The following is an 18,186-nucleotide window of genomic DNA, read 5'->3' as shown; positions in this document are numbered from 1 at the left end:
CTGTGCAGTGAACTCGAATGACTCAGGCTGGACCAAGCATGCAGGTCTTAACTTACCTGCCTAACTCCTCTCCTTGAGCCTGGCATGGGTCTCCTGAGGCCTGTCCCAAAGGACAGCTGCTTACTCTTCAATCCCTATAGCTGTTGGTGGGGGTGGTCTTCTGCCATCTCTCATCCTTTATCATAACTTACTTTTTTTGCTGTGATAAACAGACATGGCCACAGAAGCGGCTTTGGGAGGAGAGGGTTTATTCGACCTACGTGTCCCAGTCCTCTCACAGTCCATCACATGGAATCCGGGGCAGTCAGTCAAGCAGGAACTGAAGCAGAGACCGTGGGCGAGCACTGCTTACTGACTTGTTCCTCGTACCTTCCAGCACTTCCTGCTCAGGGGTGGCACTGCCCACATCAATCACAAATCAGGAAAATGCTCCACAGACTTGCCCACAGGTCAGCCTGGTCAGGCAGTTCCTCCACTGAGACTGCCTCCTCCCAGATGTCTCCAGCTTGTATCAAGGTGACTAAATAAATATTCTAAAAACAAATACCAGCACAGACCTTTGTTGGCACTAGCATGCTTGGTTCCACTTGTCCTGTTCTCGAGCCTTAATGCTCTGTCAGACATTGTAGCCTTGTGCCTCAGTTTCCCACAGTGCCACAGTAGGGTCTGTGTACTGTCATCTTGAGCAAAGGGACTGTTCTATGCATGGCATCTTGCTTTGCTGGGATACCACACTGGGACCCATTGTGCTGTCTTCTGGCTCGAGGGTACTCAGAGGGGCAGCCCACTTCCACTGAGGAGCCGAGTCTTTAGACCTCTGTTGCCGCCCCAGTTCCCTTTGGAAGGGACACTGGCCATGTGGATTCTGAAGTTTCACTTTCCTCCAGCAGGGCAAGGGTGGGGGGCCCTTATTGAAGCTGCCCTCTTGGAACAAGAGTCCTCCTCTTCTTTTGATCCCTCTCCTGATCCTGAAGTGCCTTTCCTACTGGTCCTTCATGCAGCTCCTGAGGAGGGCCACTTCTGAAGTGGTTGACTCAGAGGAAGACAGCTGACATGAGAGTCCTGCCTCAGGTCAGCCTGCCCTTCACTCTAGACCGTCACTGCAAACACAGCCAGCTAGCAGATGCAGAAGACAGAGCAGGGTAGCTGCTGCTACCCAGCACACTGTGAGGATGGGCTATAGCCACATGTATTTGCATGGAGCTATTGGCTACACATAAGGGGCCCAGGGCTGGGGAAATGGTTCCATGGGTAAAGAGCTTGCTACACCAGCATGAGGAGCTGAGTTTGATCCCCAGGACCCATGTTTGTTTGTTTGTTAAAGTCAGGTATTGTGATTTATGTAATTCTGTCCCTGGGAAGGTAGAGACAGGAGACAGGAGGAGCCCTGGGACTCACTGGTCAGCCCATCTAGCTGGTGAGCTCCAGGTTCAGTGAGAGATCATATCTCAAAAGTTAAGATAAAGAGGAGAAGATGAAGATACCTGTTGTTGACCTCTGGCCTCCACAGGCATGCACACATAGGCACAAAATTTGCACAGATGTTTTTGTTGTATTTGAATTGCACACACCTGTGGCATTGCATGATCCTTCCATGAAGCCGGGAGCACCAGTGCAAAGCTAAGTGGTGGCAGCTGAGGGCCTCTCGCCTGGAACAAATCTGGGCTCGTTACTTTCCACTGTCAGACAGGAGCTCTGACAAATCCTAAATGTCTGCGGGTTTAGCAGCTGGGTAGACTGTGGGCTTGCATGTCTGGGCCAGAACCTGTTAGTCACACTCCACAGCCTCTCTCCTTTCCCGGCCCTGTTCACCGCCTGCGGGGCCCCAGCCTGAGCAGGCATTCCCAGACTCTGGGGGGGAGGGGGCGAGAGTTGCTGTGCCTATTGACCTTTCTCGGGGAAAGCAGGAACTCCATGGCTGGGTCACCCTCTCCAGGAGAGGGTTCAGCAAGTTGCAGGAGACCTTTTGTTTGGGCAGCTTGTAATTTGTCATTGTGTCTTCACAAGGGGGGCTTGTCTGGACTGTTTCACTGGGGTGCTCATGACAGGCATCATCTGGCCTCCTCTTGTGGCCCAGTATGTCTTTGGAAGCTCAGACCTGGAGGGCGTGGTCCTGACAGCTCCTGGGAGCTGAGTATGGGACAGCAGTCTCTGCTGACAGTGAGGGGACATCCTTCCTCACTTGACAGCCAGTCCTCAGTCCAGAGAGCTCGTTCTTTCAGGAGACTGAGGCCAGCCTGTAGTCCATCAGATGTGGCATGGGGATAAGAGACAGGTAGGTGAGGGAGAGCTGGTTACTAAGGAGGTCTTCAGTATCCAGCTCCGGTCACTGGGCAGCCCCTCTCCTCTGGGGCCGTCTTCCTGTATCTGCAGACATGTATATACATGGCAGATTGAGGGGCAGAGGTAGAGGCAGATGGCCTGATAGCAGTAGACACTGACAGAAACAGCCAAAACTGGGCCACACAGAGAGGAAGAGACAGCCTAATCGTAGGTGGCCTCTGACTGCCCCTTGAGTTGGCCAGTACCAGGAAGGAGCCATGTGCCCACCAGTGCCACCCTCTCTGTCTCACCAGAGCAAAGCAGCAGCAGTGTGAGCACAAAGCTGAAGCCACTGCCCATGGGGGCTGGAGTCAGCTGAACCCTGTAGGGGAGCCCTACTCACACCCACCAGTGTTGGGGCTTCTCTGTGCTGTGTCGGAGTGTGGAGGGCCTTCCTCTGCTTTTGACTCCATGCAGCTGCCTGTGCTAAACAGCAGAGCTCAGGGATGTGGAATTGGGTTAGCTGCGACTGGGTGGCAGATGTGCACTACTCTCTGTGGTCGCTAGGATGAACAGACATGGAACCAGTCACCAGCACCCATCAGTCTGCTCTATGTTTGTGGAGCCCTTTGTCCCCATACCCTTAGAATGCACTGGGAAGGTTCCCCGTTATTGACCATTGTCTTTGGTCATAAAACAAACCCTCACAAATCCTAAGGAATCAGGTACAAGAGAGATGGCTCAGCTCTTGCTTTATGGACACAAGGACCTGAGTTCAAACAGGTAGATATTTTGGCATGACTGCACAGTGCCTGCGTGAAACTCCAGTGGCATAAGACAAGAGGATTCCTGGGGCTTGCTGGGCACCAGCCTAGCTTGGGGTTCAGTGAGCGACCCTGCCTCAAGAGAATAGCTGGAGAGTGACAGAGCAGGACACCTGATGTCCTTCTCTGGCTTACACACACACACACACACACACACACCCAAGATGCACAGAGTATGTCATCTGGCCACAGCCAACTCAAACTAGACATCAGTAACAGAATGCAAGAGGAAAAGCTGTATCCATGTGGAAATTACCAGCATGCTTCTGAACTGCCTGCGGATCAGACAGGAAGTTTGGAGGGGGAGAGGAACAAGTGAACGCTGATGAAAACACTCTCATCAGATCGGATCCACATAGAGAAGAGAACCCGCGGCACCCAGTGTTCCAGCTGACAGAGCAGAGGCCCTGGCTCCGCCACCAGGAGGACATGGCGAGCAAGGGAGCCCAGGATGAGGAGGAAGAAGGAGGTAATGAACTTGAAAAAAGAAACACAATTGAGAAAAATGCTGAAGCAAAAGGCTGTTTTTCTAGGGCAAAAATCCATAAAATTGACAAACTGCCAACAAAAGTGACACGTACATGGAGAAACAAATGAATGGTATCAGGAATGACACAGGGACACGGCTATACAGAGAGCCTGTGGCCACTGAAGGATATCGCAGGAACTCCAGCTTCCACTAGCAGGTCCACACGCCCCACAGAACCAAAACCCAGCCCCAGCGTGCCGCTCTGCTTGTAATCCCTGCCTGAGAGTAGAGGTAGGAGACCCAGAGTTCAGAGTCATTCTGGGCTCTATCATGCTCTAAGACCAACCTGAGCTACATGAGACTCTGCTCCAGGGGAACAAATGAAACACCTGAACCAAGATGTAGAATTAGGTTGACAAACACTTTAAATGTGAAATCATATTTATAATGCTCCCAAGACAGATGGCTCCAGGCCCGTAAGGTTGGTTCCTTGGAGACCCTGCTGCTCACCAGCAGAAGCTTAATGGGCACCAGGCTGACTCATCAGACTCGTAGAAGACAGGTTGTATCTACAAAGCACAGCCTGAGGGAGCCTGGTACTCCTGGGGTGGGGCTGTGTCATGGTGGCAGGTGACACATGCAGAGAGCCTACAGAAGCAACTCGGCTGGAATCGATGTCATTGCTGAAGCTATTGCTATTCATTCAGAAAGCCAACCAAACAGGAAGAAGCTGTGTCTTGCATTTCCTTAAGTGCACAAAGTTTGTGGAAGACCTTCTACCCAATCCCAGCTCAACCTCCCCACTCCCCCATCCTGCTTCTGGAACCCCCTGGCAGGGCTCTGTACTGTAGGAGCTCCTGTGGGGTCAGTCATAGTCGGGGATCCAGCTGTGGGGGGGTCACTGCCCCCACATCCATCAGCTTCCAACTTCTAAGGGTGTTTTTGATGCTGTCCCTTTTATTTTCTGTCGTCAGGCTTCAGAGAAGCAAGCCTGCCTTTATTCTCTACTTCAGTGACATTCTGAGAGCCTGCTCCTAAGTGGCGTGTTCACACCGCCATCTTTAGCAGTATCTGCTTGTTTGTATGTGGGGTTTTGTTGTACCTGATTCTTTTCTAAGATGAAGTTTTACTGTATAGCTCAGACTAGCCTTGAACTTACTCTTTTACCTCGGCCTCCTATGTGCTGAGATGAAAGGCATGTATGTACCGCCATGCCTAGCTCATATGTTTTTGTTTTTGTTTTAGTGAAGCACACATACAAACCAAAAAAATAAAGAACTAAAGGAACAACGAAAAAGAGAAGCATGTTGATTTACTTCTCTTCATGTTGTGTGTGTGTGGGGGGGCTTCCTGTGTATCCTTGGGTCTTCTGCAATCTTCTATTAATTTTGTATTGCTGGAGATGGAACCCAGAGCCTGCACTGCTCCCTCATCTGTGTGTGTGTGTGCTCCTGCATGTGCTGTGCACTGGTAATACATACATATAGTGTGGTGGGGGAGGCTGTGGGCACACGGGCAGGTGTGTCTGCATGTCTGTGTAGCAGCTAGAGGACAATCTCAGTTGTTATTCTTCAGAAGCTATTCACCTTGGTGTTTTGAATCCTACCTGGAACTCACCAAGCATGCTAGATTTTTCCTTCTATGGCTGTGAGTCTGGAGGCAGGAGGGACATCTTCCCAGCGGGCTGTTCTTTTCCTGTTTTACCCCATTAATCTTCCCTGTCCCTGAACATAAGTGTCGACATATCTACAAAGATAAACATTTTCTTATTTTGTAATTATGTGTATATATGTGTGTTTGCATGAGTATGTGCATGTGAGTGCAGGACCTGTGGAGTCAGGAAGTGGGCATGGGATCCCCTGACACTACAGTTATAGATAGCTGTTAGTCAACCTATGTGGATATTGGTAACTGCACTTGGTTCCTCTGTAAGAGCAGCAAGTGTTTGTAACTGCTAAGCCCTCTCTCCAGTCCCAAGCATCTATATATACGCATGGGTTTTCTTTCTTTTCTCTCTTTCTTTTTTCTTTTCCGTGTGTGTGTGTGTGTGTGTGTGTGTGTGTGTGTGTGTGTGGTGGGGGGCAATGCTCTGCAGGTCTTAGGGAATATACGGGATCATCTCACTCTGCCTTGTGTAAATTTATTTTCAAATGTTTTGTTCTCTCTGATGCTACAGCAGATGGAGTGTGCAACAGAGTTCTCACATGTTGATTTTTACAGTGCTGCTTTGCAGGGCTTTGGGCTTGTGTATCAACAGGGCATCTGTGAATAGAGCCGTTTACTGCCTTTACAATGTGGAAGCCTGTATTTCATTGTCTTGTCTAATTGCTTTGGCAATTTGGTCATATGGAAGCAGTCAGAGCAGGCATTGTCCCAATTAAAAGAAATTACTTTATTACATTGATGTGTGTGTGTGTATGCGCGTGTGTGCATGCTCATGGGAATACCCTGGTGCACACGTGGCAGTCAGAGGATAACTTTTGGAAGTGTGTTCTCTCCTCCCGCCATGTGCTGGAACTCAGGTCATCAGGCTTGGTAGCAAAGCTCCATAAACCAGCAAGTTTCCTCACAGGCCTGCCTGAAGTTGTCCTTCTCCCCTGGTCTATCCCCCATCCCCAGCCCCAGCCGTGTCTTGTTGAGGTTACCGCCTTCTGTGTGTAAAAGGATGGGTTTGGTGCAGGGATTTCCCATCTCAGCAGAGAGCAGCCTGGAGGAGGGTTTCCTACCCTTGCTCATTGAAGAGCCACATAGCACATTTTTAGGTGTTGAGATAGATGCCTTGTATCCCTGTGTTTTCAAACCCCCTTGCTATAGTGTGGAAAGCTTTCAGTGAACAGGCATTTTCACATCTGTCCCCCGGGTTTACTGGTCTCAGTTCCATTTGCTTCTTTTAAAAAAATATTTTTTACTTCATATTTTAAAATGTTCATTTTAATTTAAGTTTTGCAGTTTGAACCTAGGATCTCATGTATGTTAGGCAAGCGCTCTCAGCCCTGAGCTCCTTTCCTCACTCTCTTTCTATGCCTGCCTTTTACATTTTGAGACTAGTCCTTGAACTTAACTGTGGCCCGGAAAGCCTTTAACTCTTGATCTGCGTCAGTCTCCACATGACTAGGTTGGCAGGCCTGTGCCACCAGGCCCCGCTTGGCCTAGGTTTTCTGAAGGACTCTTTGCCTTCATTTGATGTCTGCCCACTGCTGGTCTCAGTGTGTGAAGAAGGGCTTCCTTCTCCTTCCTTTCTCTGCTGAGTTGGGGGAGAGTGTGTAATCTCTTAAGCAATTGCTTATGTCCGCTGGCTTGGCCCTCTTCTCTTGGTTGGGGACCTTTGACCTCTGATTTGACTCCTGTGTTGGGTGAAGGTTTATCTGCTTCTCTCAGAATCATCTTGGAAGATGGCATCAGTAGGAGTCTTTCTGTGTCATCTTGGGTATTCAGATGTGTGCCCCGTTGTCCCTAACATCATTTTGCAACTTTTATCCCGTGAAGTCAGTGGGACTGTCCTCTGGAATCTTCAGTCTCATAGTGAGCTCTTCTCCCTGGTTGATTTGCTTGCCACGTGAATACTTGTTGCTGTGCCTTTTTCAAACCATCAGCTTCTGGTGCTGAGCTTTTCCTCTGCACTTGCGCACAGCCTAATCCTCATTGTCTCTAGTCTGCTGCCAGCTTCCAGCTCAGCTAGAGCCTATGGTTGAGAGCCACTGTTCTGGTCTCTGCCTCCCCAGCATTGAGATTCCAAGTGTGCATCACATATCCAGCTTTTCATGTAGGTGCTGGGGGCTAGAAGCCCTCATGTTTTCAAAGAAAACACTCATGAGGTCATCTCCCCAGCAAGAGCATTTTGTTGAATTGCCTCCTACTTAAGATTTTTCTAGCTTTCCCTCTGCCATTGGTCTTCTAACTTCATTTACGGCATGCATTCTATTAAATGAATATCTTCATCTTACTAAAACTTGGGTCTTGTGGCCATGCATTAGGCTTGCTCTGGAGTGTTCTATGTACCATTCCAGGCTAACCAGGGCAATGCAGTGAGATCCTGTCTCATAAAACTGTCCTTGAACTCCTGGTCCCCTCTGCTTCATTTCCCTGGGGCTGGATCCCAGGTGTGTACCCATCCTTCTTATCCTTTATTCTTGCAGTGGAAGCCTGGGTTACTAACTTGAGATATTTCTTTTTCACAAGAACACTGGGTCCTACATACACATCTTTCTCCAAGCTTGACCTTCTTAGATATACTCTGTCCAGTTCAACGTGTTTTCTGATTTCCTCAACTTTCTTTGAACAGCATATTTAGTGTGTGTTACATATCCAAGTGACCAGAGCTTTGCCCTTGGCTTGCTTTGGTTGTCTGCTCAGTTCTGAAGTGCTCTGTGGACAGTGGGTTTCCTTTCTGGCCCCTGAAGCTGGCTACTATGTTTCAGGCCCCTGGAGTGCACAGGTTTGAAAACTTGCTCCATTGTTATTGAGTGGCATGGTTGGTGTATTGTGTATACAACTGGATCTACGGCTTGATGGCTTGCCCAAGACTCCCATGTCCCAGTCCCCTCCCTGTCACATTAGGACTCCTTTGCCTTTTTATCATTCCGAAGACTCCTGAGGTCATTTTTCCATTTCTCAGTTTCACCTCCAGCCTCTGGTCACCCTCTGTGGTGGACCAGGGCCCTGAGATTTCTTACCAGCTTCTACCCAAGCCGCGGGATCAGCCAAGACCCACTGGCTTGAGTTCTTGTGCTTCAACAAGTACTACCCACTGTCGCCCACCCGCACCCTCGGGATCAGCACCATGGCCATGACTTTCCCTTGGAGTCTGATCATGTCGTAATCTCCTTGCAGGTTGAAGGTGGAGGAGCTGGAAAGTGAGCGGAGTCGCCTGGAACAGGAAAAGCAGGCACTGGAGATGCAGATGGAGAGGCTTACCCTACAGGTAGGTAATGGGATGGCCAGAGAGATGTGCCCTGTGCAACCCTTACTCCCCCCAGCTTCCATGAATGAAACCCCGGACTTCCTCCTGTCCGTCTATCTTTACCTGACTGAGACACGCCATCCATCAGGATCATTGTCCAGGGCCCTCCTCATGCCCTTGGTCTTTCTGCTTTTCTGTTCTCTCTGGTGCTGTCACCCATCGCTCCCATCTCCCTGTGGCCATGACCTTCACTGTTGTCTGCTTTGGACTGTTTTTTTTTTAGTTTTCTTCCTCCTGATCACACTGCTCATGGCAAGAAGCCCACAGGTTAGAGAGTACCCGGCTTCTAGACAGGCCATTGATTTTTACCTTGGCACCTATTAGAGGCAATCAAATCGTGTCCCCATTACCAATCTTGGTGATGGGAGAGGTGACAGCTTTGATGAAGTGAGGTGTTCTGAACCTTGGCTGTACTCAAGCCCAGCCCTAGGACCTGTCATCCTGTTCTGTTCTAATTGGGCCACTGTCCTGGGCCGAGGGCTGCTGGAGGGTGAATCAAGGCTACCTGGCTGCAGAATTGTGTCAGGATGGGGTGATAAATGGCTTTCGGTGCAGCTAGCTGAGGCTTCAGGGACAGCACAACTAGAGGAAATGCCAGCGTTCTGTGCCCTGTGTGGAAGACACAAGAGTGGGATTTGCAAGCTCTCCATCCCGCAGGACCACAGACGTGTGTCCTGGTACTGTTCAGACCTGGAGTGCAGATCCCTGCTGGGAGCCAAGTGCTATTGGGCCATGTCCACACCTGCTGTGTGGAGAGCAGTGCAAGTGGCCGGCACTGAGTGCAGACATGAGCCACACCCACAGCTTTCATTCGGCAGCGAGACAGGCTGAGTCTATGACCCTGGAGCGCAATGCCCACGTCATGATATGATGGCCAGGAGCCCAGGGACGGTGTGCCCAGTGACATGGAAGCCTGAGGTGGCAGATAGGCAGCTGCGGCTTCAGCCCTCACAGTGGTAGAAATCTCTAGATAGTCCCACAGCCTCCGCCACTGCCACCTCTCCAGACTGTGCTTATACTTTCCAGAGCCAGACTGTCCCATAGGGCCACACTCTCCTGTGTGGGCTTTCCCCACTTGCTCTTGGGCCAGGGTTGCCTGCTGTCCTCCAGGTATACTCTGCTTCCAGAGCTAGAGGTTATAGCAGGTTACCCCAACTCCTGACACATCCCAAACCACCTTCTCCTCTAGCAGTGCTGAGTCTCAGCTGGACTTCACAGATGGGCACATATCAGGAAGACCAGGTGATGGCCAGAATGCCGGCTCTACATCCTCATCCTATGCCACTCACACTGAAGGTCTCCCCAGGCAAGGTAGTTCCGTCTGTTTTATTAGGAAAGACAAAAGCCATTTACTCAACCTTTTTGACCCTGAGAGTTAGACTGAGTTCCACATTTTCCCTCTGCACACCACACCAGCCTGTCCCCCAGTGTCCCCCACACCCTTGTCAGACAAACTTGTGTGTAGGCCAATTGTCTGTGTCTTGGATAATGAAGTCTTCTTCCCAGGTCATTGGCCTCAGCTTAAGGGCCCCATGCTAACTACTTGTGGCCATGGCTGCTTCAGACTGGGTCTGCTCCTTTTATCCCAGCTGTTGTCATACCTGAGCAGGGAGGGGTTTTGTACCCAGGACTGAACTGGTTCTGCAAGGTGGCATTGGTCACCTATGGTGAGGGACAGTTCCCATCCAACCTCCACGTCAGAACTGGTTTCTCATCTCCTCTTCTTTCAGCGTGTGCAGGAATGCTTATCTGAGCAGCCTGTACATAACACTGTTTGGCAGGGTGGTGGCAGGTCCTTCTTAGCACACGGGGATGGAGGCTGGAACATAAGAGACTGGGCCTGGGGCAAAGGCTAACAGGCCTGGGTGTCTCAGGAGTAGCCCAGCAGCTGTTCTCTGAGTCCATAGGTGACTTGGACAAGTGGAAAGAGGGCCTCCCTCTCCCACAACACACACAGTGGGTGGGCTTGGGCTTGTTGATTTCCCATTAGAGCCCCTGCACTTTCTTTATAGGGCTGGGGTGATGATGATTCTTGAGGAAATCCTGTGCTAGAGCCCCGCCCCCCACGCCCCATCCCTTCTCAGCAAGCGCTCTGTCACTTTCTCATCAAGGGCAAAGACCTTGTTCCCACTATATATTGGTCCTGAACCTGGGCCGCTCGGGCACTAGGGAAAAAATATGCATCCTGGGGCTTCTCCCAGTGGCCTGGCGATAGCTCTCCATGACATCCCCTATAAGACCCAGGTCCCCTATGCCATTCTAATGGGGCTGCTTGGGCCCGGAACCCTGAAGTGCTTGGCCAGCCTTTGACTTCCTCAAGCCTTACCCATGTGCTCAGTATGCAGGCAGCTTCCTGCTCTCCCTCTCTCCTCCTCGCTCCTTCCCTCCAGAGGAGAAGAGTGGCTTCAAGTTGGCGCTTCAAGGAAGATTGATTAAAATCAGCTGCGGTTCATCTTAATTGGGAACATATGCTCGGAGAGGGAGCTCAACTAGTTAGAATTTTTTGTAATTAGTTCACAGCTGGTTGGCGAGGAAGCAAAACTCTGGTGACCACTTAGAGCTGGGTGTGTGGGCGTGCCTGGGGGCTCAGTGGATGGGTCATCACAGTGGCTACGTGTGGACTGGCCAAGTTGACGCCATCCTTCCTGGGTCTCCTGAGTCACCGGCTGTTTGCACGCTGACCAGGGTGACCTGCATGCGCTGCTATTGTAGCTAGGGAGTGCCCATGGGGTTCTAGGGGCTACTTGCCTAATGGGATCTCTTACCTTGACTGGCTGGACAGCAGACTTATGACTCACAAAGCTTCAGGGAGGCTAGACACAATGGCGTAGGCCTGTAGTCTCAGCACTGAGGAAGCCGAGAAGTAGGCTTTTATGTTTCAGAGCATGGACTACAAACAGATCCTGTGTGGAAAGAGGGAAGGAAAGGCGAAAAATCTGCAGGAAGGCCTCACTTAGAGAGGGGGAAACTGAGGCTGGCATAGGCGCAGATACAGAGATCTGAAGTCTCTCTCCGCTAGGCTCCTTGTATATTCCCAAAGAGCAGGAACAGCTACTTTATCATTGAGGCTCATCCTCCCGACAGCGTCCCCATAAAGGTCTCCACACGTGTGCTTCTCATGAGCTGGGTCAGGAAATTGTGTGGGGTCACCAAGGAGAGGCCTCTCAGGGGCCCTGACCACCCTGAGGCTCAGAGGAGCCTGTCCACAAAGACTGCCTCCCAGCAGGGCATGTCATATCCCTGCCTAGTGACAAGTGAAACATGTGGTAGCGACCTAGCCTTGGGACTTGGTCATGCCTCCTGGGTCCCTCATCCTAGGCAGCAAGGGCGGGCCTCCATGGAAGCTTTTCCTTGTTCTCTAGTGCTTTACTGTGAGCATTTTCAAGTTAAAGAAGTTGAAAGAATTTTACAGTGAATGCCCACTTATCCACCACCTACATCCTGCCGGGAACGGCACACTTGTGGCTGTATGACATTCCTACCCATCCCTCTGCCATCCATCAGTCCATTTTATTCTTTTGATGCATTTGAAACTAAATTGCAGACATCTGTACACTTCCTCTAAGCACTCGAGCATGCATGTAATTAAGCGAATTCATCTCTGGAATCTGACGCCCCAGGCCCCCGCCGTCCTACAGTATCGCCTCATCTTGGAGCTGAGCTCCTCCCTCCACCAGTGAGGCTGTGCCAGTCGACCCCAGAGCTGGGCCTCTGAGATGACCATCCTCCATAGAGCCCTTCCAGTTCAGCCTGGCATAGACCTCCCGCAGTCAGGGGAGGCTGGGCTGGTGTCCATGCCACCTTGTAGTCCTCCTAAAGCGCTTCTCAGAACAGAGCCCAGACGGCTGCCCAGTGACATTTAAAATCAGTATATCTTTTTTGGAAATGGAGTGGGCAGAAAATTGCTGGGTTTCCTGGGAGCGGAAAGCTCTCTGCGCCTGCAGACGTCCCTGCTCCTGTCTGCGTCACAGGCAGCAGTGCGGTTAGGGTGCCCAGCCTCACCTCTTCCTGTGCCCACACCTGCCTCACATCCACCTTCCCCTGAAGCATTCTGGGATCTGCCCAATGTATGGCCCTTTGCCTTTTTGCTGTTCCAGTGTTTCATGTCAGTAGCACCCATCCAGAGCCTCCTGCCCAAGTCAAGGACAGCATCCCAAGCCCTCACCTGTCCTACCTCACCTCTATCCTCCAAGTCTGTATCCTTGACTGCTTGCTGACCCAGGCTTCTGGCTTCTGGGTGGCTCACTGCACACACTTGCGCAATGTCAGGGTATCACCATGAAACACCCATGTCAGGCAAGGCCCTAAGATATTCTTTGGAAGAACTAGCATTGTCTAGAACCTTGATTTCCAGGCTGTGCCAGCACTGGTCTCTCATGCCCCTCAGCCCCAACCTGAGTGCTGAGTGACACTGAGGAGGTGGCATCAGTGCTCCCTGTGCAAAGGCCATGAAAGGCTGTAACATGCCACAGGGCAAGAAGTGGCATACCAGCATTCAGACATCAGAGCAGAGACTTGAGGTTTCCTGTAGGAGCATCCCAGACAATCCCTGCCTTCCAGTCCACATCAGCCCAGTTCTTTCCTAAGGACCTGGAATGTCTCCGAGGCCCACAGAGCACTATACGTCATGCAGTGTTGCCTAGGCTGCAGGGTCCAAGTCAGAATCCCCTCTTGCCACTGTCTTTAATCCATTTGCTCTGCCTAGCCTAGCCAATGCCAGCACTCCCATCCTGCTCAGCCTAGCCAATGCCAGCACTCCCATCCTGCTCAGCCTAGCCAATGCCAGTTTTCTTATCCTGTTCAGCCTAGCCATGGCCAGCACTTCCATCCTGCTCAGCCTAGCCAATGCCAGCACTCCCATCCTGCTCAGCCTAGCCATGGCCAGCACTCTCCCCTCCCGGTATCCACAGAGACTCTGGTGTTGCAGTGTTTAACCCCGACCCCTGTCCAGGACCTTTGTGCAGCTCCTTGTGGGCAGCCTGGGAATCTTGACTAGAATTGTGGTCATAGGGTGAATTTGGAGGCTTGGCACTGTCTACATGCCTGCTCTCCTCGAGCCAACATGCTCTTGTCTCTTAGTTGGGGAATGCCTTTATATCCCTCTGGAACAAATCTGGTTTTGTCTTGATGTGAGAACTGTTAATGTACGATCGCTGTTTCTATGTGGTAGCTCCCTGTGGACCTTTACTGCTTTCACCCCCCCCCCCCTTTATTCCTTTCCCTTTTATTTCTTTGCAGTGTTCAGATTGCACCCAAGGGCCTTGAGTGTGCTAGCTAAGTGCTCTACCACTGAACCACACCCCAGCCCCTTATTGGGGGATAATAGGCAGGTGCTCTACCACTGAGCCACACCCCAGCCCCTTATTGGGGGATAATAGGCAGGGGCTCTACCAATGAGCCACACCCCAGCCCCTCACTGGGGGATTCTAGGCAGGGGCTCTACCACTGAGCCACACCCCAGCCCCTCACTGGGGGATTCTAGGCAGGCATAGTACATTGAGACACATCCCCAGCCTTCTGTTTTATTTTGAGACAGGATCTCACTAAGTTACCCAGGTTCGCCTGGAGACCCACTCATTAGTGCAGGCAGGCCTTGAACTTGGTTCCGCCTGTCTCAGATCCCATGCAACTGGTATACCATGTATGCACCTCACACCCTACCGTGCCTTAGCATCTTGCACGAGACAAGGATATGTCCTTCCTGACTCTACCTTGTGCCAGGGCTAGGAGCTGGTCTTGTACAGAGATGAGCTCAGCACCTCTCCTGAATGTCTGTGTAAAGTAAGATGCTCAGTGAGAGGACAGAGAACACAGACCCGCAGAGGTGAGTGCAGACTGCTCATGTTTATTAACGCTGGAGACTAAAAACAGCCAGCTTGCTGATGGGCATTAGCGTGGTGAATTTCCACAGACACTGATTTCTTTTGATTGTTTATGAGCTGCTGATGCACCCTCCCTACTAAGCCCCTCCTCTTCTTGATGTCACCTCCTGCAGAGCTTAGTCCCTTGGGCCTACAGGCCCTCAGGCACCAGCTGCTTCTCCTTGCTAGAGCTCTGAACTTGCTGGAACCTTCTGCCTTCCAAGCATCCAGGGTCTTCATACTCCACAGAACCTAGCTTGGCCCCTTGGCCCCTCAATTATTGGTTTGACAGCAGTCTGACTTGTCATAAGCAGTTTGGTCAGGAGACAGAGGTTATCTGACAGACTCACATGTGCCCGATGGTCCCTTCTTGCAGCAGTTTTGTGCCCTTCTAGCTTATGCCCATTGGCATCTCTACCTACAGCCTGCTCGGCAGCACACATGACCCAGAAAGCAGGCTGCTTGATGATGAGCATCCTCTCTTGATGCAGCTAAGGTTTTAGTGATCTCACTTTTAGATGACAAGGCAGCTTTATCTCCTTGGGGTCCTTGTGACGGATTTAGATTGGAAAGGAACCCAATGTCCTTTTGACTGTGCTGGAGATGGAACCCAAGGCCATGTGAATGCTAAGGGAGCTATCGCTGAACCACACCCCAGTCCCTCACTGGGGGATTCTAGGCAGGTGCTCTACCACTGAGCCACACCCCAGCCCCTCACTGGGGGATTCTAGGCAGGTGCTCTACCACTGAGCCACACCCCAGCCCCTCACTGGGGGATTCTAGGCAGGGGCTCTACCACTGAGCCACACCCCAGCCCCTCACTGGGGGATTCTAGGCAGGGGCTCTACCACTGAGTCACACCCCAGCCCCTCACTGGGGGATTCTAGGCAGGTGCTCTACCACTGAACCATACCCCAGCCCCTCACTGGGGGATTCTAGGCAGGGGCTTTATCATTGAACCACTATAGAAAGCATGCACTTAGACAAGTCACTGTTACTTATGACTAATATTTTTGGGTGAACTGACATTCTCTCACACACTGTGTATTGTCTTACAGCAAGGTACAATGAGCGATGAGCATACTGGGACTGACATGGAGACTCTCCAGCCAAACTGTTTCCATGGGGAGGTGAATGAATGGAACAGTTGCCAAGGATGAGCAGAGTTACATGGAAGGAGCAGTGCTGTGCAGGGTGTGGCATAGTTGGCACTGTTTAGCATCCTTTTCACCATCTGTGCCTAAAACAGCTGAGCTAGGTTTGTCCAGGTGGCCCAGTCATGGCTACAGCCTTAGGGTAGTCCCTGTTCATATGAAGCCCTGTCTTGGTCATAGAGTATGCTGCTGACAGAGAAAAGATTGACTCTGGTATTATAGATAAGACTGATTCCTAGGAAAGATGTCTTGAGGGGTTCATGATGCTTGCTGTGGGTGCCATGGCCGTTGAAAGACAGCTCTCTGGTGCTAGATGTGTTGGCCCAGGCCTTTGGTCTCAGCAGTCAGGAGGCTAAAGCAGATGGATAAGAAGATCAAGGCCCACCTAGGCCATATGAAGAACCCTGTTTTAGGGAAACCCAAACAATCCAAAAGCACCTTGCTTTAACCATAATCTGTCAAGTCCAAAAGGATCAGAGGTAGGACATGGGAGCAGCATCCACACCCTGGGCTCACATGGGCCACTCATGTCCATGGGCAGAGAAGTAGATAGTTGAGACCTGGTCTTTCTATGTCATGGAACATTATTCAACCCAGAATTAAATCCTGGTTCCTGCTGCAGTATGGATACATCCTGAAGATAGTCACTAAGGAAAATAAGTCAATCTGCAAAACATCCCTGCTGTCTGATTCCCTTGAATATCAAGTTTCTACAGATGCAAAGTAGAGAAGTGGGAGCCAGGCTGGGGTGGGACAGGGAGTTGGTATTTAATTCCAGTTTCAGTTGGGAAAGATGGGGCATTCTGGATGGGTGGCAGGGCAGTCATGGCAGTATGGCACTGGGTGTGTTTAACACTCTGGGCTACACCCTGAGTCATGGATCAATGAGATATTCCATAGATTAAAAACTCCTAAGAGGCTGCTTATATGGCTCGAGTCGTGGAGTGCTCACTTAGCATGTGTGAAGCCTAACTTTGCTGCCTAGCACCACATAAACTGGGCATGGTGGTGCACACTTGTAATTTCAACACTCCAGTTGTAGAGGCAGGAGGATGAGAATTTCAGGGTCATCTTCCTGGCTTACATAGTGACGTCAAGGACAGCCTGGGCTACAGGAGATGGACTTTTTAAAAAATGAGAGAGAAAATGAATTAGCTTTGTCTGACAGATACCCAGGAACAGGGAGAGAAGCCCCACCATGCACATCAATATGCTAGGGCTGGTAACTCTCGGGTCCTGCACTCACGGACGCCTGCTCATCCCTCATTGACCCTTGACCATCTTCTCATAATTGATCCTGCTACTGCTGGCCCATGTCCCTGCTGCTTCCTGCCAGCCCTTACCAAGAACTGAGCTTGGGAGTGGACAGCAGCCGGTTCCTCTGCAGAGAGAAGCTCGTGAGAACAGTGACTACTTGCTTCCCAGAGTTTCTTCTGGCTGGTCCCAGCCTAGGGACACTGGAGATGACAGTCTAAGCTATGGCCCGATAGACACAACCGGACCCCCACCCCTCCTCCAAGGATAGTCTCTGTTTCTTGCCCACACCCTGACTGCTATTATAGAAGCCTAGGGTGACTAACTTGGTCACCAACATTGAGGCAGTTGTCTTCTATGGGTCACAAGGCTGAGACTGAGATCCTGAGGACTGGCCCGGGTCATAGCTGGTGGAGCTGGACCCAAAGTTGACGTCATCTGGGTCCCACATATTGGCTGCTTAACCCTAAGTGTTGATTGTAGATCAGTTACTGAGCCTCAGCCTTCCTTGACCTACCTATACCCCCTGTTTCCCTATTTGATTTGTTATGTGCAGTGGGTTTGCAAGCCAGATTCAGAGAGGAAATAGGGAGCATGGGTCCAGGAGCTTGGGACCACTCTTGATAACTCTCTGGCTTCTGCTGTGGCCAGCTATCCCTGAGCTTGTGTGTAAGTAACCTCCATAGTCCCAAGTCCCCTGGCTGTCCTGTCCTGTGGTGACTGGTCCTGTTCACCAGCAAGCATACATCACTACATATCTTAGGTGGGCCCTTTCTACTAAACTGCTACTATGGTCCCAGGGTCTTAATTTGGCTTTGCCAGCTCTGGGGTTCTTTTGGCTTCTGAAGCAAACTGGATCAGACGCAGCTTTTTGCTGAGAAAGTAAGGATGAATGAGGGTGCTAGTGACCCACAGGTGCCTCCAGGTGACAGAGGACCTTGGGACCACAAATACCTGAGACCTGTAGCCACAGTGTTCTGATGAGACTCTACTTGTTCCTTCTATTTGCTGCTGTCAGCACTTCTGATGCCACTGGGTGGACAAGGGCTGGTGGCCTTGCAAGGGCCTGGGTTTGCACCCGATAGTGCCTCAGTGTGGTAGGCATCCTTCAGTTCTTAGAGGTGTCTAATGAAAACCTCGGGCTCATGGATAGTATGGTCACTGAACCTGAGGATCACTGAGAGGTAGCCACCTGGGCATGCCTAACATGGGGTTGGGGGTAGGCGCAGGCAGACGGGTGGTTACAGTCTAATTGGTTACAATGAGTTAACTAATGCTACTAAGTTACAATTAACATTTTAGCTTTGGGAATGAGGAGGGACAGGTGGACAGGCAGACAGATCTTAAGGGTTGTGTTGGGTACAGGGATAGATTTGAAAACATTGATTTGGCTGATCGTTTG

The 18,186-nt window shown here is 50.9% G+C and overlaps 1 protein-coding gene across 1 annotated transcript in view; it reads left to right on the top strand.

Moving 5' to 3' along the window:
• Positions 1–18,186, top strand: part of Mad1l1 (mitotic arrest deficient 1 like 1) — a 317,149-nt gene that overhangs the window by 211,709 nt on the left and 87,254 nt on the right. The window contains exon 15 of the mRNA XM_038345544.1: positions 8,386–8,476. Coding sequence (XP_038201472.1) covers positions 8,386–8,476 — 91 coding nt within the window. The remainder of the gene's footprint in view (positions 1–8,385; positions 8,477–18,186) is intronic.

The sequence above is a fragment of the Arvicola amphibius genome, chromosome 10, assembly GCF_903992535.2.
Source record: "Arvicola amphibius chromosome 10, mArvAmp1.2, whole genome shotgun sequence".
In the NCBI taxonomy this organism is placed as follows: Eukaryota; Metazoa; Chordata; class Mammalia; order Rodentia; family Cricetidae; genus Arvicola; species Arvicola amphibius.
Note: the sequence above shows the minus strand (reverse complement) of the source record. Positions and strands in the feature narration are given on the sequence as shown.